General features: G+C 39.4%; 1 protein-coding gene across 1 annotated transcript; it reads left to right on the top strand.

Annotated features, from left to right (window-relative positions):
- Positions 1-2,431: 2,431 nt before the first annotated feature.
- gtf2h4 (general transcription factor IIH, polypeptide 4) lies at positions 2,432-25,417 on the top strand. The gene is made up of 14 exons (XM_038285889.1): positions 2,432-2,600; positions 2,705-2,823; positions 4,050-4,154; positions 5,882-6,013; positions 8,722-8,904; positions 9,159-9,267; positions 9,362-9,430; positions 14,203-14,286; positions 14,578-14,743; positions 18,194-18,324; positions 20,436-20,483; positions 20,570-20,648; positions 22,346-22,407; positions 25,237-25,417. Exons 2-14 carry the CDS (start codon positions 2,708-2,710, stop codon positions 25,345-25,347), a joined length of 1,395 nt encoding a protein of 464 aa, XP_038141817.1. The 5' UTR covers positions 2,432-2,600; positions 2,705-2,707; the 3' UTR covers positions 25,348-25,417.
- Positions 25,418-26,099: the final 682 nt, after the last annotated feature.

The following is a 26,099-nucleotide window of genomic DNA, read 5'->3' as shown; positions in this document are numbered from 1 at the left end:
ACTTTACTGGGTAACAGTGGTGAATAATCTAAAAGGAAACTTCTTTAAACTTGTTTAATAGAAAATATTTATTAGGTAGAGACCATCTTTTGTTCCCACATATTTCTTAGACCAGACCAGACTGAAATTATAGAAGGAGCTAAGATGCAGTTATATTGGAATAAAGTGTGAATATGTTATTTTTAGAAGAAGTTGGTTTAAAAAGACTGTCTACCTATTTAAGTATCAGTAGGATCAGGTGGAGTTCTCGGGCCTTAGGAGAACAGAGAAGTCTGACCTTTAAATAACATTATAACACCTGGTGGAATAGCATCAAAAACAATCGCAAACTGTTTTGGGCTTATAGGAATCTTAAAATGACAAAGAAATTCTTGATAATTAAAGAGGTTTTTCCTTTTTCATTGAGAAGTTGACTTATTAGTGTGAAATCCTTCCTAAATCAATTTTCAAAAAACAGATCATTTCTTATAGCATATATCTTTATTATTCCAAAGAAAGAGACCTATTAGGAGAAAAATTATGTTTGAAAATTAGTGACCGGGCCAAAAGGGCTTGTTTATGAAAATTAGAGAGAGCGACAGGAAAGCGATCAATGTTATAATTACACAGAAAAACAAAATGAACACCACCTATCTTAGAGAACATGTGGTGAGGAATAATTCCAGATTAAGGTAGGATTTTTAAGGCAATTTTTGATCCAGTTCACTTTGAATGTTTTGTTAATTGTTGTGACGTGGAGAAAGTTAAGACCTCCTGGATCATAACTATTCATTAAAACAGATTTTTTTATGTAATTATTTTTGTTTTTCCAAATAAAGTTGCTTAGTGTTCGATCAATTTCTTTGCACATCTTTTGGTCGACAGCCAGAGAAACAGCAGCATAGGTTAGTCTGGAGATTCCTGCAGCTTTAGGAAGAAATATTCTTCTCTTTCTAAAATTGGGCTAAAGTTAAGGTCACATCTAGTGTTCTGTTTTTTTTTTTTTTTTTTTATTGGGATATTGCAGAGATGGGACAGTTCATGTTTCTAACAGCCATAAATTCCAGATTCGTTGAACTGTAAAATGCCTTGAGATGACTTGTGTTGTGAATTGGCGCTATATAAACAAACTGAATTGAATTGAACTGAATAAATCCACATTTCTTCACATTTAAGCAAAGACCTGAACCATCAGAAAATGATCAATTCAATTAGAGAAACTTCAGAAGAGTTTAAAAAAAATTGCTTTATCATCAGCCAATTGGCTAAAAGTAATTATTTTATCCAGACCTGACCTTCCACCCAGTTGACTGTTTATTATGTGACTAGCCAATAATTGAGTGGATAACAGAAATAAATGAGGGGAAATGGGACAACCTGGCCCTATACAACGCTTTAAGTCGAATCTTGGGGATGTTCCGTTTTTCAATTTGAATGAACTATTTCCTTTATTATATAATGTTTTAGTAGTATTCCAGAAAAAAATTACCAAAACCAAATAGGTTTAATGTTTCAAAAATAAAGCTGTGTTCAATTGAATTGAATGGTTTGTAAAAGTCCAGGGAAAGGATTAAGCTTTCGTTGTTAATCAAACCTGGGTAATCTACCAGGTCAAGCAGAAGCCTGATATTATTAGAGATGTGTCTGTTTCTTAAAAAGTCTGATTGCGTTTCTTCAATAATGTAATTCAGAACTAACTTTAATCTCTTAGCAAATATTGTGTTCAGGATTTTGTAATCGTTATTTAGTAGACTAACTGAGTAACGTTGGTTTGGGAATAAGAGTAATAATCCTTTGAGTGAAGGAGGGAGGGAACCATTAGTAAAGCTTTCAGTATGAATGAACCCTCCAGACCAGTAGGTGGCGGAAATGCATCAAATTGTTGTTTGCCAACGAAGAAAGGAAGGCGAAGAAGATAATTTGTTCAGATTTAAGTAGTGCATTAATAAGTATTCTAGAATTTAATTCAGAATCAAAGCAAGATATTATATTGGATATTTTTCTCTCAATTTTTAGGATTAGAAATGGTGGTTCTGTTAAATTAGTCTGGATTCCTGCTCACATTGGTGTTATAAGTAATGAGTTAGCTGATAGTTTTGCTAAGAGTGCTGTAAAAAAGGATGTTGATTTAAACATTAACATTAGTAAAAATGAGTTAAAGAATATTATAAAAATGTATTTCAAGAAGAAATGGCAAGAACAGTGGGATAAAGGAGGGAATGCTAGATTTTATTATAGTATTCAAAAAAAAGGTTGGAGAATTAAGAAAATGTAATAGAATTAAAAAGAATAAGACATTATATCTAGGATAAGGTTCGGACATACAAGATTAAATAGTACTCTTAAAATAATGAATATTTTAGGAAGAATATAATAGTTTGTCTGATCCATACTCCATTCTGGAAGGTGGCGGTAATGCACCTATAAGTTGTTTGCCAACCGCCATTAAAAAATAGAAGAAGAAGAAGAGGCGAAGAAGAAGAAGAAGAATAGAAATGGGGAGAAACAATAGACTAATGCTGTTGTGACAAACATGTTATTTAGTTTAAAGTTAATTTCTGCGTCCTATTTCTCTCAGCGGAAGCTCCAGTTCAGACGCGGAGCACTTTGACCGGAAGCAGGTCCTGAAAGTAGCTCTGTAAATATTCTCTGGTTAAGTTGCATCAAAGGTAGAGCGGCTACAGTAAATATCTCTGATTTATTAAATCCTCTGTTTGTGTTTCAGATCATGAAGCTGCGGGTCCAGCTGCAGTGTAAGAACCTGCATGAATACCTGCGGGAGCTGAACCCTGACATCCTGGACAGGCTGTTTAACCATCCAGCAACATGTCTGGCTGTTTACAGGTAGGAGGCCTCTGCTGACAGCCTGTCCTCCGCCTCTATTACCCTCATCTCTGATTATTCACTGATTGATGACTGCCTGTTGGTAGTGTGGGCTTAAAGTGAAGCCACCGGCCGCCATATTGGTACTCCCTAGTTAGACCGGTCAGAATGTAAACAGTCAGCATCATACAACAATGATGTTCTCATTTTCAGGGAGACTTAAGACATTTAAAATAAAGAGAAATTCATCACTTTGACACAGACTGACTGTTTCATAGCATCAGTAGATTAATTTAACTTTCAATAAATAAAAAAAAATTGGCAGTTCACATTACATAGGCAAGGCAAGGCAAATTTATTTGTATAGCACAACTCAGTACAAAGACAATGCAAAGTGCTTTACATGATTAAAATACAGGAAAATAAGGAAAATACTCATTATTAAGTTAATGAAGTTTATAAATCATGTAATATACCATATTATACAAATCCATCACAATAAAATTAATGTATTAATGGAGCATAATAACACAGATGTGCCAAAATGTATGATGTAAATGTAATATACATGTATTGATGACATTGTTATGGTAATTACATTTTACATTTCATTTCAAGATTTCACATCCACACTGAATTAAAAGTACATCTCTGTTAAAGCTGTAGTATTTTCCTATTTGCAGATGTTGCATGCATGATGGCATATACTTTTGTGCATTAGTCTTTAAAAATGTTTGTTGCTTTTTTCCGTCAATATAACATGCAATATATTTCAACTTTTTCAACTGAGAAACAGAAACAAACACTACAAAAGCCACAGCATCATCCACTGAATAAAGAATTACTACACTAACATTTCCCAGTGAATGACTTTCTATTTCCTCTACTTTCTATTTTCTATCGTTAGACCCAATGTCAGTGTCTAACTCAGTCCATGTCTGCCAGTCAGTCCCAGATAGCCAGACTAATGTTAGTCTACAGACTATACTATAGGATCCATCGGCTATAGATGGATTTATTGCTTAGTTCATCTATTGACTATGAAATGACCTGTGGAACGTCTTCCTGCAGCCGGAAAACTGCTGGTTTTTGCAGTCAAATGCTGCACATGTAGGGAGTTTGACTGCGTCTCCATGGGAGCAGTTAGAACCAATATGGCGGCTGGTGGCTTCAGTTTTTTCGGGGAATCAATAGAGTTATAAACTATTATAACACCGACGATCGGTTCTGTTTGTTTTTCCTAACAGGGAACTTCCCTCCCTGGCTAAGAATTATGTGATGCGGATGCTGTTCCTGGATCAGCCTCTTCCCCAGGCTGCTGTGGCATTATGGGTAAAAAAAGACAGTCAAAAGTGAGTCCTCCACCTCTGTTTTTATTTGTTAGAGAATAATATACTTTCAGTCACACTATTTTCCATTACATGTTAAAGATGGTCTCAAAAAGACAGTATTATTGTTTATGGCAACAACTTTAAGGATAATTCACCTTCCAGCTAAACTTCTCAAAACAACAGGCAATCATATATGGGAAAACACTTTGATAGTATAAACATGAAACTTTAAAACTGGACTTTGTTTTCCAAGTTTGAAGACGTTTCGCTTCCCATCCGGGAAGCTTTTTCAATTCAAAATGTCAGGAGTAACATTGAGTTCCAGGCTTATAGAGTGACAGAAACAAAAGCCTTGTTATGGTTTAGAAAACACGCAAATTGAACCAAAAAAACAGGTCCTCCCCTTAGCAATGGGGAGTCGTTGAGAAAGCTTCTGGATGGGAAGCAAAACGTCTTCAAACTTGGAAGACAAAGTCCAGTGGATTGTTTTGTAACTTTTTGGAAAGACTCTGACCTGGATGACTGAGAATCTTCACCAGTTTTATTCAGTTTATTTCAATGGCGCCAATTCACATCATGTCATCTCAAGGCACTTTCTATGGGAGAATTATCCTGCCATAATGCAAGAGCACATAATTTCAATTTGAGAAAAGAATTTCATCTTCTTGCACTCAAAACTTATAATTCTCACACTCAAAACATGCGCTCTCTCTCAAATATTTTCTCTTCTCTCTCAAATCTTTGTTTCTTCTCTCAGATTTAATGCTTCTTGCACAGATATTTTCTCATCTCGCTTGCCTCCTTCTCTTCGCGCACAAACAGCGCTCTGCACAAATCTCAGATACACTCGCAAACCCGTAGGCTCTGCTTGCGGATCTGAGATTTGTGCAGAGCGCTGTTTGTGCGCGAAGAGAAGGAGGCAAGCGAGAGGAGAAAATATCTGTGCAAGAAGCATTAAATCTGAGAGAAGAAACAAAGATTTGAGAGAGAAGAGAAAATATTTGAGAGAGAGCGCATGTTTGGAGTGTGAGCATTATAAGTTTTGAGTCCAAGAAGATGAAATTATTTTCTCAAATTGAAATGATGTGCTCTTGCATTATGGCAGGATAATTCTCCCATAACTTTCCAGTTCACCAGATCATCCATTCAGATTGATTCAGTTTTCTATCCAAGGACAATAGTTTTGCTAACTCTGAAAGTTCAGCTGGATCAAAGCAGTCTAAACCCGGTTCAGATTCCATGACTACCTCAGATGCTGCCCCACCCTCCAGAGACAAACCAATCGTAGATAGAGGAGTGCTAATGATCTTATTTTTAATAAGTTCAATCTTATTTATAAAGAATCCCATAAAATCATTGCTGCTAAGAGCAGGTGGAATGGACGGTTCAACAGAGCTATGGCTCTGGGTGAGTTTGGCAACTGTATTAAAAAGAAATCTAGAATTATTCTTATTCTCCTCTATTAATGAGGAGAAATTTGCTGCTCTTGCTTTACAAAGGGTCCTCTTATACAGCAGTAAACTATTTTTCCAGACTAGGAAGGACTCCCGTAGGCCTGTGAGGCGATATTTTCTCTCCAGTTTCCGGGCATTTTGCTTCACCAGCACTCTGTTGGAAGTTTTAATAAAATCCATGTTTAGTTTGCAGCTTTTCTTTCCCATCCTGAGCAGAACGAAGATGATTGTCTGTTTCTTGCTGGTTCTGGTTAAAATGATCACCTGTGTTTCTTTTTCGCTGTGTTCCTGCAGGGATCATGATGACTGTGTCTCAGTGTTGACCGGCCTTCGCCTTTGGCACAGTCAGCACCTTCAAGGAGGGCTTCAGGGGTACATTTTAAATCCAGTGTTCAAAGAAAACCTAGGAACCGCACTGCTGGGAGGGTAAGTCTGCTTGCAGAAATGCATTTAGATTTCTCCATGCTGGGTCTTTTTCTAGAACTGAAGTTTAGTTGATGTTGTGCATCAATCACCTCATGTTTGGCTACAGTTTGACACAATGGGCCTGACTCAGCAACAAGTATTATTGTTATATTGCAGGAAACCTCGAGCATGGTGCCATATCCCACTGTTAATGCTTCTTTGTTTTCATATCATTCCTACTTTATACATACAGTGAGGAGAATAAGTATTTTAACACCAAGTTCTGCCACTTAGAAACATGGAGGGGTCTGAAATTGTCAGGTGTTCATATACTTGTTTGCAGCTGCATCATACAAATATAATTTAAATGTGATTTCTGCATTATTATTATTTTTTAATTCTGTCTCTTAGAGGGGACATGCACCTACAATGACATTTCAGACCCCTCTATGATTTCTTAGTGGGAGAACTTGCAAAATGATTCCAGACATTAGCCCCGTTAACACTGCCCTCTGAAACCGATCCGTGCCGAGCTCAGGTCTTTACGACCATTTCCACACCACGCTAGTACGGTTCCTCGCCTCCTAATGACGCTCTATGGTGCTGCTGCTCTCTAGAGGTAAACAAACCAACATGGCGGCGCCCGTAACATTCAGAAAGTTTGCAGAGAGTCAGGTGAAGAAGGAAGCCTTTGATGAATTTACTTGACAGAGTCGGCTTTTGGGAAGTGGATACGACAAACGATAGTCTAATCAGGGCTTCCAGATGCAGGAAACAACGACAAACGCTGAGGTTCATCACCCTGCTAAGCAGAATCATCACTGGAAATCGTGCAGCCCGGTAGTGAAGCTAGGATTTTTATGAATGTCTGAAATTTCCTGATTACAGAGGCTGACGGTAAGGAGATGAGGCGGTCTGCTCATGCACTCTTTTACCCCATTTACACTAACCTTGAAAAACCGTGCAGAGACCGGTCTGAGCTCAGTAACTGAGATAACTTATCGTGTGTAAATGGAAAGCAAACTGAACTGAACCGCGCTAACTGCAGACCAGTTCCAGAGGTGGGCTCGGCTCGGTTTTTCCCTGGCTCGGTTCTCTGATAACAAGAGCGCATGAGCAGAACGCGTCATCTCCGTCTGGCTGCACGTCCCGATTCACACTCCATTCCAGTAGATGGCGGTAATGCCCCTCTGGAAGTTGCTTGCCAACCAACACAAAACAGAAGAAGAACAACTATAAACAACAATTGAAATCTTCTCCATGCAACATTTTAAATAGTGTTGCACCGATACCGATACCAGTATCGGACGGGGCCCCGATACTGCCCTAAAATGCTGGTATCGGTATCGGCGAGTACCAATAAATAGGGTTCCGATACCATTTTGAGAGCCATAAGTTTATTCAACTATTGTCAACCACTCCTGGTAGGCAATAAAAAGTTCTACTGGATTCACTTTGTATTAGATTTTTTCCTGCTTCACAAAGGTAGGCAGCAGCTTGAAAAAGCCATGATGGCAATTATTTTACATTATTATGGTATCGGTATCGGCCGATACTGCACAGCCAGGTATCAGGTATCGGTATCGGGGCCAAAAAACGGCATCGGCGCAACACTAATTTTAAATAATAACACCGAAGTACAGCAATAATAATCAAGCATAACTTTCTGAATGTGACGCCATTTTGATTTGCTTGATTCCCTCCTTCTTCGTCTTCTTCTTGTGTTTTATGGCGGTTGGCAAACAACTTTTGGTGCATTACCGCCACCAACTGCTTTATTTCCTCCTTCAATACTGGCAGTAATACCGCAGATCGTCACTAGGAGGCGAGGAGTCGAGATAGCGTGATGTGTAAATGGTCATCAGAACCGAGCTGGGCCTGGTTAACTGATCCGAGCTCGGACCGGTCTCTGCATGGATCGGTTTTTTCAAGGGTAGTGGAAATGCGGTTTTTGTTATCTGAGAGCTAAGCCAAAACTGAACCTCGCCGAGCCCTACTAATGAGCTAGCACCAGTTTAGGGCGGTTCGGTTGTGTCTGGGGCGGCCTGGTTCAGTTTGGCGTACCATTTACAGTAAACAATTACCTCGGTTACCGTGCTCGGACCGACCTCGGCACGGTTTCTGGAGAGTAGTCTAACTGGGGTTATTTTCTCAGCGTAATTCTAGCAGGTTTGGTCTTATCTGTTTTCCCTGTGCTGTGCTGTAAGCCCCTCCCCCCCGGCTTCAGTTCCACTGATGCGCTGAAAAAAAACTAACGTGGAAAAACAAAAGTAGCGAGGCCACCGCTCCCTATAAGGACTTTTTTTACAGTTTAGAATAAAGAAAAATAAAATAAAACATCCAACAGAAACATTTCCATCCATTCAGTCCGTTCTTTAACCCCTTCATGTCTGAACTGATCAGGGCTGCATTGATTCCAGGTTTCTAGCCGATCACTGATGATGATCTTTAAAAAGCCCAACCTGCCGTTTCTGATTAGAACAAACAGATGAAAGAGATTCCAGCGTTTAAGGAAATGAAAACCTCTGACACAATAAAAAGATTTGTTTCATCTGCAAAAGAAAATCCTTTCAAGTATAAATTAAAAGCTTTTCAGACTTTTGCAGAAGATGGTAGGTTAAGATGAATTATTCTATTCCTGATATACATGTTTATTTAAAAAAGATTACTTTAACTGTAAATAGACCTTCCATAAAGTTGTTTACTCTGACTATCAATTTGCTACACAGAGGCACCCAGTGGGCGGATGAGGGGAGCAGCCTGGGTCCCGACCGCCATGCCAGAGACATCGAAAGCCTGGACCGCTACGCCATGGAGCGCTGGGAGGTCATCCTGCAGTTCATGGTGGGGTCACCCAGCGCCGTCAGTCAGGACTTGGCTCAGCTCCTGATCCAAGCAGGCCTCATGAAAAGGTTCGAAAACATCCTGGATCCTTTTAAAAAACATAAATATAAATAAAATACAAAACAAATGTTTAGACAGGATTTTAACCCTTTTAATAAATCATCTGTTGTTTAACCTGCTGCTTATTGCATTCCGCTCATTTATTGGAGACGGTGTAATTCTGTATTAAATTACTGGAACCTGCTGCCACCTGCAGGACGGAGGCCATATTACGGCCTCTTCCTGCTGGAATCTAACCGTTTGTCTCTCACTGAACACAAAGCGAGGCAGGAGAAGCGCCGTACATCACGTCTGCTGGTTTCCAGTTCCTGCTTCTGGACACAGCCTCTCAGCTTTGGTACTTCACCTTGCAGTACCTGAAAACTGCTCAGGTGACGTAAACCTGGATGTTAAATAAAGAGTCATGTAGGGAACCTTTATGTTTTTGTCTTAATGAATGTAGACTTTTTGTTCCATGTCTTCCAGTCTAGAGGAATGGACCTGGTGGAGATCTTATCGTTCTTGTTCCAGCTCAGCTTCTCTACTTTGGGGAGAGTGAGTCCAAACGTCTGCTTTGATTTGCATAATGTCTGCTGTCCTGTTTAGTCTTTTAGGATGTTGGAGTCCAAATGATAAATATTGTTTACAGTGAACTTTAAATTTTAGAAGAAGAAAGAAGAATTCAACTTCATTTTCATTGCATTGTCACAAGTACTAATCAATGAAATTCACCTTCTGCATTTAACCCTTCCCTGTGGGGAGCAGTGGGCTGCTATTGTGCGGCGCAAGCCAAGCGCAATGCCCTAACCACTAAGCCACCACTCCCCAAACACTCAAATATCACTATTCCAAACAAAAGAGGATAAAAAACAAAACAACAAAACAATATTTTATAATAGACTAAATGCCTCAACACACTGGTTGTGTATGAGATTTAAATCCCCCCCATTTTTTGTTTTTTCCATGTGATACTGACTGCGTGTTAGGCTTAATCACCCAAACACTTCTCAAATAGAAGAAGGAAGAGCGACGTTAGATTCTTTTAACCTCAGGGAGAGACCCTGCAGAGATGACATCATTACAATCTCCTACCAATCTGAAGCACCTCTGCTGCTTTCCTCGCTCTTTATTGGAAAAAGGGAGTCCTTAGTGACAATAGATCACGCTGTAACTAAAGGAATGTGTAGGGAGTCAGTGTAGTGTGATGCAGTGATACAAATACATTTCCTCATGCAGGCAGTGACCTTGAATTATACACATAAAAAACATTCAGTTCCTGGTGCCTGCAAATGAGTCTAATAAAGATAATAGAATAAATAAACATAATACAGGATAATATGAAATAAAAGAGAATAGCTGCATATAAAGAGGCTCTGACTAGCAGGATGAGCAGATCTATGCAGATTTTTGTCACTTCTGTCTTTGTGCTCTACACAAATTATAACAATTTCCCACATTTGACTGGAACAGATTATGAAAAGTTATTAGACATAATAACGTTATTGGCGTTAATGCCAGACACTTATCGGGCGATTAAAAAAAGTATCGCCGTTAATCTAATCTCACGGTTGGGTTAATGATGACTTTTAACTTGATATTTCAGCGCGGATTCCGTAAAAGTTCAAAAAAATCCACTGGACTTGGTTTCCAAGATTTGAAGACGTTTCTCCACCTCTCCAGGAAGCTTTCTCAATTCGTTATCCTGTAATATCTGAAACCTGTGTATGATTCTGAAGGTTGGTCATTAAGGAGCGACCCTTCACAATCAAATGGTAAATAGTATGTACTTATATAGCGCCTTTTTTCAAGTCAGCAGACTTGACCAAAGCGCTTTACACTACATTCATTCACCCATTCACGCACACACTGATGGTGGCAAGCTACATTGTAGCCACAGCTGCCCTGGGGCTCACTGACAGAAGCAAGGCTGCCATAAACTGGCGCCACCGGGCCCTCTGACCACCATCAGTAGACAATGCAGGTGAAGTGTCTTGCCCAAGGACACAACGACAATGAAAGTCAGAGCAGGGGCTTGAACCGTCAATCCTTCGATTTCAGGGCAAACTCCTACATCCAACGCAACTGTCGCCCCATCAAAGACAGGTTTCAGATATTACAGGCTAACAATGGAACCAAACGACCCATTCATCGGTTACTATTTGCATGTTTCCAAGCGATACAAGGCTTTGTCTATATAAAGACTCAAACTCACTGCCGATCCAGACATCTGAATTGAGAAAGCTTCCTGGAGAGGTGGCGAAACGCCTTCAAATCTTGGAAAGCAAGTCCAGTGGATTGTTTTGAACTTTTACGGAATGACTATGACCTGGATGACTGGGAATCTTCATCAGATTTTAGCGCGGATATTTATCTGGGACCGAGAACAAATCAGTCTTCCAACCTGTGTGGGCAATGACCATATTGAACATGCTGACATGGATGACATGCTGTGCTAAAAGCACAGCTCTATCAGCCAAGCTGAACAATCCTATTGCTCAGCGGATAGCCACAAGCTGAGCTTGAGCCAGTTCTTCAGGCGGCCACAGGTTGCCCATCTTACAAACTATCATGAGGAGAATACATGACCAGCGTTCCACGGAGAACACCGCCAAAGATGATCGGGGCGACGTCTGTGTCAGATTTTTGGAGACACTGTATTGTTAAAGTGGAACATCTATAAATGGAACTGGGAAATAATTTTTTTGCAGCAAAAACACAGTAACAAAGTAGCAAAAAAGTATTTATAACTTTGTCAAAATCTTAAGTAAGACGACCAAATCACGTTTGATTTTGCAAACATAAATAAAGTAAACCTGTTCTTTTAAATTCTAGAGGTAGCACACATATAATGTATGCCTTTGGCAGAATTCAAATGAGTGATTTTAATCTGGATTAAATCCAAGATTACAGTGAGATTAATCTAGATTAAAAAAATGTATCTATGCTGATCACTAAAAATAATACAAACAAAAATAAACCCGGCACATTCTATAAGCAAAGCTCCGCTTAACGACACTGTGCAGCATCTAGAACCAGAACAGATAGAGAATGTTCATCTGTTAAACACATAATGAGATCTAAAGAAAAGAACAACGCAGCAATAACCTCTGTGGGACGGTTTCTATGGTGACAGAGAGGTGATTCTCAGAGAGATCTGGGAAGTTTATCCAAGTTTTTCTTTCTTTTTTCCATAAAGAGGTGAGAGAGATGCGCTGCTCTGACCTGCTCTGTCTGCTCCTCCTTATTCTGGTTTCTGTGAGGCTCAAAGAGGATCAACTACTTTATCCCGTTTCTGTCCTCCTGAACTCCTATCATGGGGAAAGTTTCTATTTTAATGTTTCATTGTTTTTGCTCCAGTCTGTCCTGCTCACTATAAAAGCGATGTGAGACTTCAAACTGACTCTTTTTTTTCCCCCCAAAGCGGCTGTGTGTTACTTGTAACGCGTCTCTCTTCCTGTCAGACCCATGAAATTGCTGCTGAATTGCTGCATAGTCCTACTAAAATAGACCTGAGGTCTATCTCCGTCGGAGCTATGCTGCCCCCTGCAGGAAATCATGTCGGGTGTGATCATCTCCATTGACTTTCAACGAGCGCTAAACGCCACGACCTCTACGACAGGATTTTCTGTCGGATCGGACGCAAAGTCTGTGTGTTCAGTGCTTAAATATCAATAATAACACCTGTCAGGGGTACATTAATCAGATGTATTTCTTCCTACTAATATTACTCTAGCTCCCTCTACATTGTCTGTCATTGTGCCACCTTTGCAGTGATGTTACTGTCTTTAGCGCCTTCACTGCTGTTTGGTCAAAAGAAAATGACCTGCCTATTCAAGGCAAAAAAGGTTTGCATCTGCTGTTCTGCTCATGTTAAACGCAATATGAACCCGCTGAGAGGATTAGCTCTGCACACCCTATCCAGTTTCAACATGTTTTTATTCATGCAAACCATCTGAAGATATGGCCCTGACCTTCCAGCCTTCTGAGAACCTGCCTGCAAGCAGAATGTGGAAAGAACAATGAATGGTTGTAATGCATATGACAGCAAACAAGAAGGCAATTATAAGATGCAGATTGTAATTATGTAAATGAATAAAAAAATCAGCTTCTGTTAAACATGCAACATTAGCTGTGGACACAGACTTAGTCTTTACTTTAAGAAATACAATGAAAAGGTCAACCTCAGGCCTGTGTGCAGAACTATCCTTCTAGAAACCCTCTGATTGGTGAATTCTGATATTCAGGGTCACATCATTAATTTACTGCAGTGGTGTCCAAAGTATTTATGTTTTTACTCCAATAGAAGTATAAATCCTACTATTTAAAACACTTTTGTAGGAGTTAAGCTTTTTACTCAAGATAAAGTTTAAAAGTAGCGTTTTTAATCAATCAAAGTTAATTTGTATAGCACTTAACACCAGGAATACCAAAGTGCTTCACAGAAAGATAAAAACATTGTAAAAAACATAAATCCTAAGCATAAAACAATGTGTCCTAAGTAATAAAAGCCAATCTAAAAAAATGAGTCTTTAATGTAGACTTAAAAAGGAACAGATTTGTGAGAACCTGCAGAACGAGGAACACACTGTTCCATAGTTTAGGTGCTCCAACCATAAAAACAAGCATTTAAATTTTAAAATCGATCCAAAAACGGACCGGGAGCTAGTGCAGGGAGGAGAAAACTACTTAAAGTATAAAAGTAAAAGTCATGCAGGAAAAAAATGAGCTTTACTTGCACTAACCTACTAAAGGAAAATTTTTCTGTAATTCTGGATGATAACTTCCTTTGATTTCATTTTCTTAGTTTTATAACTAATGGTAACAGAGTCAAATTTAACTTTGCATCATCTTGAAAAACTATGTATGTTGGTATGTGGTGAGCAACAAGTTGGGGCAACACCGAGTCCAACCACAAAAAAGAAATTGTCTGAACGAAACTAATTATTTTAATGGTCTTTATTTATTTTTTAAATACCAACAGACCGTAATTAAAATGAGCTTAAATGAAACAAAACTAAGGAGTCTTTTTTAAAATGTAAGTAATAGAAAGTAAAGATAATTGCTAAAAAAAATATAACGATTGAAGTAAAAAGTTGTCTAAAAAATAATGACAGCAGTAAACTACAGATAGCTGACATTTAATTTGAAGTAAAGTATTTTTAGTTTGCTACCTGACGCCTCTGATTTAATTCATTTAACTTAAAGAACCTCATTGAGAAGATGAAATGTCTTTAAAGCGGAGTTGAACCTGCTGACCCGCAGCACCATGGCTTCTGTTAAAGCCTCCGTTCTCAGGCATGTTGATGTAGTTTCACCGTGTGTTTCAGGATTACTCGGTGGAAGGCATGAGTGAGTCTCTGCTCACTTTCCTGCAGCACCTCCGGGAGTTTGGACTGGTGTTTCAGAGGAAGGTGAGACTATTAAAACTTTAAAGATACCCAGGGACTTCTTTTTATTTTCGCTTTTAGTTTTAATCCCAGTTGGTTGAAATCATCTGTTGACGTAAACGGAAGGATAAGGAAAATTTAGTTGAAAAATACTTTATTAATTTCCAAAGGGGGTCAGTATGACGGTTTCTCCTTCCTTGATGTGATGAATGAGGCGGTCCCGCTCCACAGCGTCACAAACAGGACCTGATGGATGAACTTAAAGGTTTTCCTGTGGATAGAACATCCATCAGATCATCCACTGTGTGTCCACAGAGGAAGTCCCGGCGGTACTACCCCACCAGACTGGCCATCACTCTGGCTGCTGGAGTCACAAACAGCTCCTCTTCCTCCTCTTCCTCCAACATTGCCTCCGTTCCTGGAACTAAAGACGCCGGCTTCATTGTTGTGGAAACCAACTATCGTATCTATGCCTACACAGGTACGATGCAGCGTTTCTGGAAGGCGACACTGATTAACATGTTTCTAACCTTTGTTAAAGGGGAACACCATTTTTTTTTTACATTGGTCCCTTGATTTTACATTATTCCATCATGTTCTAATCACCCATATGAGTTTAGTGTCATTTGGAGCCGTTCTGAAGATATTCCGTTAGGTTATATCCAGTAACGTCTTCCTCTGGGCAACGACTTGAAGGCACAAACTGAACTGTTCATCATTTATTCTTTATGGTACGCCAGCATTCAGAACATGGAGGCCAATCACTGCCCCCCAGACATCCGCGGTTATATATTTTTTTTAAACAAAGCGGAGTGTGTATGACATCATCCGCGGTGGAGTCCCAGATTAACAGCCTCTACTAAGTGAGGATCTGCCCTGATGGTCTGTCCTAAGGGTCAAACTCAAGGCAAGGCAAATGTATTTATATAGCACAATTCAGTACAAAGACAATTCAAAGAGCTTTACATGATTAAAATACAGGAAGATAAAACAGAATCAAAGCAAGTAGGAAAAAAAAATTAATAAAATATAAAAAATGCAGGGAAAAAAAGGAATATTAAAAAACAGTTGGACTAAAGAAAATATGTTTTAGTTGAACTGTTTAACTAGAACAGTGGAAGGCAATCCTAAACAAATGTGTTTTTAGTCTTGATTTAAAGGAACTCAGGCTTTCCGCACTTCTACAGTTTTCTGGAAGTTTGTTCCAGATAAGTGGAGCAGAGAAACTAAATGCTGCTTCTCCATGTTTAGTTCTGGTTCTAGGTCTGCAGAGCAGGCTGGAGCCAGAAGACCTGAGTGGTCTGGAGGGTTGATACACTGATAGCAAGTCTGTGATGTATTTAGGTGCTAAGCCATTCAGAGATTTATAGACTAACAGAAGTATTTTAAAGTCTATTCTCTGAGATACAGGGAGCCAGTGTAAGGACTTTAGAACTGGGGTGATGTGCTCTACTTTCTTAGTCTTAGTGAGGACACGGGCAGCAGCGTTCTGGATCAGCTGCAGCTGTCTGATCCACTTTTTAGGCAGACCTGTGAAAACACCGTTGCAGTAATCAAATCGACTAAAAATAAACGCATGGATTAGTTTTTCCAGATCATGCTGAGACATTAGTCCTTTAATCCTGGAAATGTTCTTCAGGTGATAGAAAGCCCACCTTGTAATTGTCTTTAAATGCTTTTGGAGGTTCAAGGCTGAATCCAGCACTACACCTTCGGGTAGACTTCGGGCCTGATCAGTGGTTACTAGCTGAAGCCACTGAAGCTGTGTGCTAACTTTAGATCTCTCCTCTATTGGTCCAAAGATTATTACTTCAGTTTGGTTTTTATTCAGTTGAAGAAAATGATGGCGCATCCAGGCATTGATTTCTTCTAAGCATTTCCTCAGTGCTTGAACTGGTTCATAGTCACCTGGTGACATGGTGATGTAAAGCTGTGTGTCGTCTGCATAGTTATGGTAGCTGATGTTGTTGTTTTTTATTAACTGGGCCAGAGGGAGCATGTAGATATTGAATAGGAGGGGACCCAGGATGGACCCTTGGGGAACCCCACATGTGATTTCTGTCATCTCTGATGTAAAGTTGCCTACTGATACAAAAAGGTGATGTTGAACATCTGTCTGATGTTATTTCTGAAGGTTTCAAAATGTGGCCCCTTTTCCTGTGAGGTTTCTTCTCTAGTAGAAGGATGGAGATGTTTCCCTCATAATGTGTTTTAAATAAAGGAGATCAGAGGTTGGGAAACTTTAGAGTATGTTAAGTAGTTAATTAGTAAATGTCTATCTTGGGACCACCTTTTACAGTTGCCTTTTGTATCTATGCTTCTTTTTCTATGTCTGCTTCTGTCTCCTTGAACCCCAGTGGGCCTCAGCAGATGGCCGCTCACACTGAGCCTGGTTCTGCTGGAGGTTTTTTCCTGTTCAAAGGGAGTTTTTCCTCTCCACTGTCGCTACAAGCATGCTTAGTGTGAAGGATTGTATTTGAGTCAATAAGTCGATACATTCAGCTGGTTTTCCTTAGATAGAAAACTTTGAATCAATCTGACTGGATGTTCTGGTGAACTGGAAAGTGCCTTAAGATGACATGATGTGAATTGCTTCTATAGAAATAAACTGAGTTTAATTTAATGATCTTATTAACCAGAAGACCATTTAGTCCTAGATGGGTGCAGAGTGTTTGGTTCCATCCAGGACTAAATATCAGAAAAATTGGCCTGGAGTCAGAAAGGGAGACATCATCATTAGTGGTCTGATATCTTTAAATGGCGGCGCCTTAAAGCATCATAGACTCCGTGAAACGTTTAGGAACTGAGCCTTGAGAAAAATCCTAGTTTACATTTAAAGATTCTGATGAAGAGTTAGTTCAGGTTAAACTGTCTAAGACTGAGATATGAGCAGAAGCTCTTCAGGGCTGATCCACAGACTGAACTGGACTCTGTGTTTCACTTGCATCATTATTTTGCACCACCAGCTTTTATAATCCTTTTAAATTGAACACAACTCAACTTTCTTCGGCATTTTGCAGCATATTATTTTGCACTGAACTTTTTTCAAATGAATGCCTTTTTGCAGCATTATTTTTTCTCCTATATTGTTACATTCTGATCACGGCTGTACTTTATATTATGTTATTTTACGCCAACTGCAGTATCATTACACTGTTGTAAGCTGTATGCAAGGAAATGTAAGTTTAAATTTAATTTAAGTTTGTAAACGCTTTATTTATACAAAATGACAATTAAGTTTGTTTAAGTCGTCTGCATGACAAACGGTAGGGCTGATCGGGATTAATCAATTATCAAATTAATCATCATTTATTTTAAATTAACTGAATCTGTTACCTAAAGTGATGCTGATCAAACTGTTAAATAGAACAAATTAAACCTACTTAAAGCAGTAAGTAAGAAAACTCTACAAAAATACAAATCTTTTCCATTCAATATAAAAAAATCTGCCTGTGTTTATTTAAGATATGAATCAATGAAAAAGATGATCAATACTGGGCGGAGTCCAGTATTATCGGTTTATTTTGATCCATTTTACAAGTTTGAAACCCATCATAGTGACTGGATCTTAAACCAGAAACTTAAAGCAGAAACCAGCTAATTTAAGGAAAAAAGCTCCAAAGGTTAGATAAAAATAGCTGATCAGAATTTGATAAGAAATACCTGAAAGGGAAGGAAATCTGATGTGACAGGAACTAAGACATAAAACAATGACATATAAGTAAAACGTATTGAATAAGAACATAAATGATGGAGTTATGGAGGGTTAATGATGTGGCTTTTAGTAAAACGATGGTTAAAAAATAAAAAGAGCTGCTGATTTCCCTTAGATAGGAAACTTTGCTCCATCTGTGTGGATGATTGTTGGGAATGTTTGCATGAATGTAAATATTTCCCTCCTGCTGACTGGATTCTGTCTGTTTCCTTTCAGACTCTGAGCTTCAGATCGCCCTGGTGGCTCTGTTCAGTGAGATGCTCTATCGCTTTCCCAATGTGGTGGTCGCTCAGCTTACCAGAGAGTCGGTTCAGCAGGCCATCGCTAACGGCATCACTGCGCAGCAGGTACCTGCATTCCAAAAAAGTTAAAAACAACAATCCACTGGATAAGTTTGAAAACTTTTCTCTTCCCATCAAAGAAGCTTTTTTAATTTTAAATGTCAGAAATAGGGTTGAGTTCCAGGTTTTATCCAGTACCCCAAAAAAGCCTTGTTTTCGTTTAGAAAACTTGCAAATAGAAACGGACAAACGGGTCCACCCCTTTGGATTGCCTGCAATGCCCCATACCTGTCTATGTCTCTGAAAGGGGGGTCATTAGAGGGAATAGTTGGCCTGCCTGAATAAGCTTCTGTTTCCCTGTAAAGGGGAAAGTGGGAAGGGATCAACTCTATCGCTGCATTTTAGGTGTTTGAAAGCTGAAATCTGACTCCACCCCCTCTGTTTAAGGTTGGTTTTTCTCTCTTAACATAGATGGCTTCCTTCACGCCCCTCTCAAACCACCTATTTTCTTTGTCCAAAATGTGAACATTCTGGCCCTCGATGTCCTCTGTCCATAAGCAGGGTTTCTGTGGGTCATTAAAAATCATTAAAATAACTGCCTCTGGATAGTGAGCGATGAGAAGGATCTGAGCCTCTAAATGCACAGATCTGCTATATAGTTTTCTGGATAAAAAGACCTATGAACATAAAGGCCTATTTAAAATACAATAGATAAGAATTAAAAAATAGATTGAGATTCACTAATTTATTGCCATATACACTTCAGTGGAACCAGGGTCTGTTACACAGAGATCAGTTCTCAGGTGAATATTACCGTAAATTCCAGACTATAGAGCGCACCTGATTACGAGAAAATCTATTTTGTACTTTTATAAGCCGCACCGGATTTTAAGCCGCAGGTTTCCCACGTCGTATGAGATATTTACAAATAAAGATATTACACGTGAGCATTTTTTTAACGTTTGATTTAATCCGTATGATAAAACAAACAAATACGGTACATATTATGAACGCTTTTTTTTTCAAACTACCTGTAACACATTTAAATATACGGTACGTATGTGTCAGTAACACGCAAATAACGCTGCATATACCGGTGCTTTTAACAATGCACAGAACATTACAGCCGACCAGGAAAAGTCATCCATCACTTTCTTCTTCCTCCTGCGAACTAAAATCCTCAAAGTCCTCTTCCTCGGTGTCTGAATGAAACAGCTTCAGGATGCTGTCGCTGACTTCAGTCGCATCCTTGTCGCTCTCACCTGAGCACTCGCGCTCCTCTTCATCCCGCAGCAGCCCAGGTTCCCAAACCCGCCGGTGATGCTGGATGTTTTCACACGGCGCCATGAAAAAAAACACGTATTAGCCGCACTGTATTATAGGCCGCAGTGTTCAAACAGCGGGAAAAAAGTAGCGGCTTATAGTCCGGAATTTACAGTAATTAAACTTCACTATAACAGATTTTTTCAGTTGGCAGGAAGCTGAGTCACTGTGTTTATGACACACGTCACTCTATTGGCTCCAAAATGCTTTTAGGCAAACCACAAGGAAATAATTATGTTTTTAAACTATTTAAACGTTATTGAACAGTTCTTCACATCCATTACACAGAGAACACAGGATCGCTAGGGTGACCTTGTGCTGATTAGGCCTCAAAATAACTAAATTAACATCTGAATCCATATAATAGTGAAATAAAAAAGGTAATATATTTTGCATAACTTTATAAATTGTGCAAAGGGTTTTTAATGCATTTTATTTTTAATCTGCCTGTCGCCACTAAGGGGTGCTGGGTACCCCCACTTCCTGCGACCATGGGCCGTTCTACCCGCTCTTCTACCCAAAGCAGAGCTCTCCTCCCATACGATGGTTTCTGCTGTTAAACTGAAGCCAGGATGATATGAAAGTTGATGGAAACTCTGAACAGATCATGAAGCCTCTGACTTTGCATCAGAAATATGAAAGGAAGCCGTGGCTCAGCCTCCACAGGGATTAACAACTTTGTCTTTTAAAGTTCTTGTTTTGTTCCCGATTTATCTAAACTTAAAAATATTTTTAAAAGCTTCCTAGAAATGTGAACATTTTCCTGTTAATCAGGGCATCTAGCTTTAAAGTAACTCTGCACACAGTAAAGGTTTATAAAGCGTTGGTGGATTGAACCTTTGCTGTTTTCTCAGATCATCCACTTCCTGAGGACCAGAGCTCACCCAGTCCTGCTGTCACAGGTACCGCCTCCCCTCCCATTTAACGAGACTCGCTTATCCGATGCAAACCACGTCTTTCTGAGGTGTTAGTGCTGCGTGTGTTTCAGAGCCCTGTGCTGCCTCCAACCATTACAGACCAGATCAGACTGTGGGAGCTGGAGAGAGACCGGCTGCAGTTTACAGAGGGTGAGATGATGCTGAAGCACCGTGTTCTCCATCTCTGAACTCTTTTCAACTGTATTATTTACTGCTGCGCTTCAGCCTCTGAGTCGACGGGAGACGGTAGACTGTGAAAAATAAAGCAGCGGATTTGAACAGTTGTCCTCCAGTAAAAAGGACCTTTTCTGAGCTTTATTATTATTTTTAACTCGCTGTCGTCTCTGAAACATCCAAAATGGAAGAACCTGTTGCTGGTTATGCAGTCAGAGTTTGATTACTTTGATTTGAAAAGAATTGAATAATTACAGATGCAGCATCTGTCATCAGCTTTTCCAGTTTTCTCCTTTATTCCTCATAAAGTGTTGCGAAGGTGAGACATTGACCCCAGACTGACTGAATACAGACAGAATATTAAACAATTCTTAGACTGAATCATAAAAAGTTAAACCTCAGAGATTTTACATAATTTAGACCTAGACCTAGTGAAGAAAATGTCATTATTTACACTCTGAGGGAAAAAAGTTATCTTCAACATCAGCATCTCCAGAGCGGGGGGGGATTTACCATTAGGCAATGCTTTAAAACTCTGTTTACATGTATGGTTAAAACAACTATTCCTTATTATTGCACATCAATTATGTTTTTGATAAAAATACCATCAGAACGCTGATAATATTAAGTGTGTCTCCTGTCTTTAGCCGCTATATTTAGCCACTTTTCAGACCCCTCTAGCACTTTGATTTCTAAAAAGCTCCAAATCTAGAGACTTTTTTCTGCTACTGGAGACTTTGGAGACAACATCTAAAAGCAGCGAACTCTGCTCTCCAGAGCGAGTAGATTGGTAACCCCGCCTCCTGCTCTCCTCTATCTTGTCTGCTGTCATGATTCATGCAGCTATTATTTCATCCAAATGAAAAATGGAGAACAGATAAGCAGATCATGGCTTGTCTACAGTGAAAAGAAGGACTGGGTTATTTACTTTGGCCTTTTTGGAAACACAGGAAGGAGCAATCAGCTAAGTGAGCTTAGTGCTTGGAAAAAATCTTTCATTCCTTTAGAGACAGCATGAAAAGTCAGCTGAGTACAAAACATAGAGAGGAAAACAAGAAGAAAAGGGACAAGAAGAGAGGGACACAACCTAGAACAGATAATGGATGTCTATTCTATTAACATTTCTCTATCTGTAGAATGGCTCTGTTTTATTAGTTGATTTCTCAATTCAGAGGGCCCCCTGCCTGTCTTTGCCTAGGGCCCCAAATTTCCTAAATCCGCCCCTGCTCCAGAGTCCAGCTGTTGTTTTTTACCTACTTTTTTTTTCCAATTTTTGTGATCTTACTACTAAAAATAACTGAAAAAATTGCAACAAGCAGCCTTTTTGCATTAAAAACATGCAGGTTACATTAAAGGATCAATTATTTCAATACTTTCTATTAAAAAACCGAAGGTAGAAAGTATTGAAGGTAGAGCCCGAACAATAACTCGTCCTGAGTGATATATCGGCCGAGTGGGCCGACTCTTATTGAAGGGAAATTCTTTACTTCCATTACACACAAATTATTCTCCTTTTCTTGGTGGTTTTCTGCTTTTTATTTGTTGAAGCAATTCAAGATGTGATAAACTCAGATTTTCCCTATCGTTGTTTACTCCTTTGGTCTCTTGTGAAGAAAAATGTCAGAAATGTGCCTGACTTTAACCTGTAACAGTGTTTTTTGTATTTTTTTTAGGAGTTCTCTACAATCAGTTCCTGTCCCAGGCTGACTTTGAGGTTCTGCGAGACCGAGCTCAGGTTGGAACTTCCTCTAATGTTGTCAGAATCCCAATAAACCAACATGGCGGATATCCAGCAGGCCATCAGTGATCTTAGGTTCCCTTCTGGGATTTCAGTGAACTGCTAGCCAACATACATCGTAGGAGCAAGGAGTTAATCCAACCAACCAATTAAATCAGATATATCTGGACCCTGCAGGCCCTCTGATAGACTTCTGCTGTTAGAGTCTGAAAGTCAGCGCTGATAAGAACCACAATCTTTACTCCTGGTCTTGGTAAAACCCAAGGGAGAGGAAGAGTCGAGAAAGTCATCCAGGTTCCATCCATACAGGCTATAATAGTGGGATTAATCCGGATTAGCAGATTATTGAAATATTCAACAAATTTAGTATTCAAAAAGTCTTTAAAGGAATAGTACACCCAAAACATGATTAGCCTTCATTTTCTACTCACCCCCATGCTGAACAACACTCTGGAGTACTTTTTTGATATCGCAAATGCATCTGGAGATCTGGGAGGCTTCTTGCTGTCTGCTGACATTCAAATAATGGAGGTCTATGGCGCCCGAGGCAGAAAGGTCCATAAAAGTCCACCAAAAACGTGTCAATATTCCTCCATACTGCTCGTCCAATGTATTCCAAGTGTCCTGAGTGGGTAGCGTCCAGAATTTACTCGAAACGAAGTCATTTAGAATGTTTTTAGAGCATAAACAGTAGTGTATGGGATTTCATAAAAGCGCGTTCACAAGTCTACGGAAACCGCGGCAGACCAAACCAGATGAAAGTGCGCATTCAGCTCGGCAAAGAACTCCTGCTCTTCCTCAACACTGAAGTCCTCAGACATTTTTCTTTCGTTGTTTCTTTCTTTGCACAGGTAAACAGCACATTTCTTCTTCTACGCTTGCATTATCGGCAGAGCAGACGCTGAATGCGCACTTTCATCTGGTTTGGTCTGCCGCGGTTTCCGTAGACTCGTGAACGCGCTTTTAGGAAATCCTATACACTACTGTTTATGCTCTAAAAACATTCTAAATGACTTCGTTTCGAGTAAATTATGGACGCTAACCACTCAGGACGCTTGGGATACATTGGACGAGCAGTTTGGAGGAAGATTGACACGTTTTTTGTGGACTTTTATGGACCTTTCTGCCTCGGGCGCCATAGACCTCCATTATTTGAATGTCAGCAGACAGCAAGAAGCCTCCCAGATCTCCAGATGCATTTGAGATATCAAAAAAGTACTCCAGAGTGTTGTTCAGCATGGGGGTGAGTAGAAAATGAAGGCTAATCATGTTTTGGGTGTACTATTCCTTTAAATGGAGTGAAGCGACTCTGACAAGGATATATGCGTAAAGAAGAACCCAGACAAAGCCGAGTTTACTGGAAATAGATTTAATCTGAATCTAAAAACCTTCTTAGTCTGTAAATACGCTTTAGGCAGAACTCCTCAAGTTACAGCGTTAGCTGGATTCAGTCATAAACCTTTTGACCTCAGAGAGGTGATTATGATCATTATTATTAATTGGATCTAATTTTGTTCCTGGGATTTTCCGATCTATAATCTATTTCTATGTGTTTGTTAACATAACTTTATAGCCCCATTTACACTACGCTCTGAAACTGATCCGTGCCGAGTTCGGACCGAGCTTGGATCAGTTAACCGTGCCGAGCTCGGTTCCTTATTCCACACCACGCTAGCACGGTTACTCGCCTCCTAGTGGCCATCTACGGTACTACTGCTCTCTAGAGGTAAACAAGCAACCAACACGGCGGTGCCTGTAACATTCAGGAAGTTATGTTATAATTGTGATATCTCGTTGTTTGCCGAGAGTCAAGCGGAGAAGGAAGCCTTTGGAGAATTTACTTGACAGAGTCGGCTTTTTGGAAGTGGATACGACAAACAATGGTCTAATCAGGGCTTCCAGACGCAGGAAACAACAACAGACGCTGAGGTTCCTCGCACTGCTAAGCAGAATCATCACTGGAAATCGTGCGGCCCGGTAGTGATGCTAGTATTTTTATGAATGTGAGATTGCATGATTACGGAGACTGACTGTAGGAGATGACGCGGTCTGCTTATGCGCTCTTTTACCCCATTTACTCTACTCTTGAAAAACCGTGCCGAGACCGGTCCGAGCTCAGTAACTGAGATAACTTATCGTGTGTAAATGGAAAGCAAACTGAACTGAACAGAGCTAGTCACAACCAGACCGAGCTAACTGCAGACCAGAAAGTAAAAGGAAGTAAAATAATGCACTACATACCTTTAACTACCAGATTCAGGTGAGGCCAGTTTATTCATTTAGCAGATTTCAATATTAGGACAATTTAAGGAGCTGAACATAATAGGAAATAACAAGGAAAAGAACTTTGCAAGACAATAAAAAAAATTCAACAATAAAATGATGGATAAAAAAAACAGTCAAAGGTTTTTTTTCTATAACTCGTGCAATTGTGAAATATCAATGCAACGTTCATAAGCTGTATGTAACGCAATTTCGTTCTGTATGCACCCTGTGCATACAAAATGACAAATAAAGAAGTCTAAGTCTAAGTCTAGGTGTCTTTAAACAAATAAGTTTTATTTATATGTCGGGAAATTAAATGTCGTCTGCATAGTAGATGATAACTGATATGTTCGGATAAACCTCTGTTATTATAAGTTATGCTTTTTAAGATCTGAGTTAGAGGGAGCTTATAGATAGTGTGTATAGGGGCCTTAAAATGGAGCCTTGGGGAACGCCACAGCTAATGTCTCTGGTCTGTGAGGGCAAATAACAATAACTGTGGCAGTAAAAGGGAGAGCTAACGCCATGAGACACTGAGCCTTGTTTCCTGTGGCTTTGCAGGGTTTGGGCTGCCTGGTGTGGCAGGATGTGGCCCACAGGGTGATGGTGGTGACCCCCCACGGACACAGCGAGGTCAAGAGGTTCTGGAAGCGACAGAGGTCTCAAACGTGACCAGAGAAAGAGGCCCACAGAGAAATCACCATCGCTGCACATTTCTCTTCTTTTTTTTTTTTTTATTAAATTGATGATTCCTCCTACTTGCTTCATGTTTTGAACTTCTCTGCTGCAGATAAAGTGTTTAGTAAAGTGATTAAACAGTTAATTTGTAACTGTAAAAGCACACACACATATATATATATATATATATATATATATATATATATATATATATATATATATATATATATATATATATATAATAACGAAATAGATTTTTGTTACTCTAGACAGTTGATTCACTGTAGTCCAGAAACTATAGACTGAGATAATCCTCAGTGTGCTGACATTTTCAGTTTTCATTTAAAAAGGGAAACAATTATCTGACAAATACAGAAATGTGTCTTACGTAATCACAAGGAAGATTGCTGACATGCCAAGCAGGCAATGGAAACTTCCCAAGGAGAGCAGAACACAAAGACGTGAAAGAAACTTTCGTCTCAGTCCTCCTCCTTAGAATGGCATACAGACAGCAGCCATAAAGCTGACGTCAATAAAAACAGGAATATATCATTTCGATTTTATTTACTATCTGGAGGCCTTGATTCTTTAAACTAAGAGATAAAGACATTTTCTACATTTTGTGATGAATCTACGTTTGACTTGCTAGAATGAACCACAAATAAAATGGAAGTTTTTATTGTTTCAATCTTTCCTTTTTCTAAGAAAAGGAAAGATTGAAAAATTCAAGGTTTATTGTGATCTGA

The sequence above is a fragment of the Cyprinodon tularosa genome, unplaced genomic scaffold (genome assembly GCF_016077235.1).
Source record: "Cyprinodon tularosa strain WSP-4 unplaced genomic scaffold, ASM1607723v1 ctg217, whole genome shotgun sequence".
Lineage (NCBI taxonomy): Eukaryota > Metazoa > Chordata > Actinopteri > Cyprinodontiformes > Cyprinodontidae > Cyprinodon > Cyprinodon tularosa.
The sequence above is the reverse complement of the archived record's forward strand: the minus strand, read 5'-3'. Positions and strand labels throughout refer to the sequence as shown.

Coding starts and splice junctions, on each gene's coding strand:
- gtf2h4 (XM_038285889.1), top strand. CDS start 2,708: ATGAAGCTGCGGGTCCAGCTGCAGTGTAAGAACCTGCATGAATACCTG. Junction 14,287..14,577: donor GACTGGTGTTTCAGAGGAAG/GTGAGACTATTA, acceptor GTGTGTCCACAG/AGGAAGTCCCGGCGGTACTA. Junction 20,649..22,345: donor CCGGCTGCAGTTTACAGAGG/GTGAGATGATGC, acceptor TATTTTTTTTAG/GAGTTCTCTACAATCAGTTC.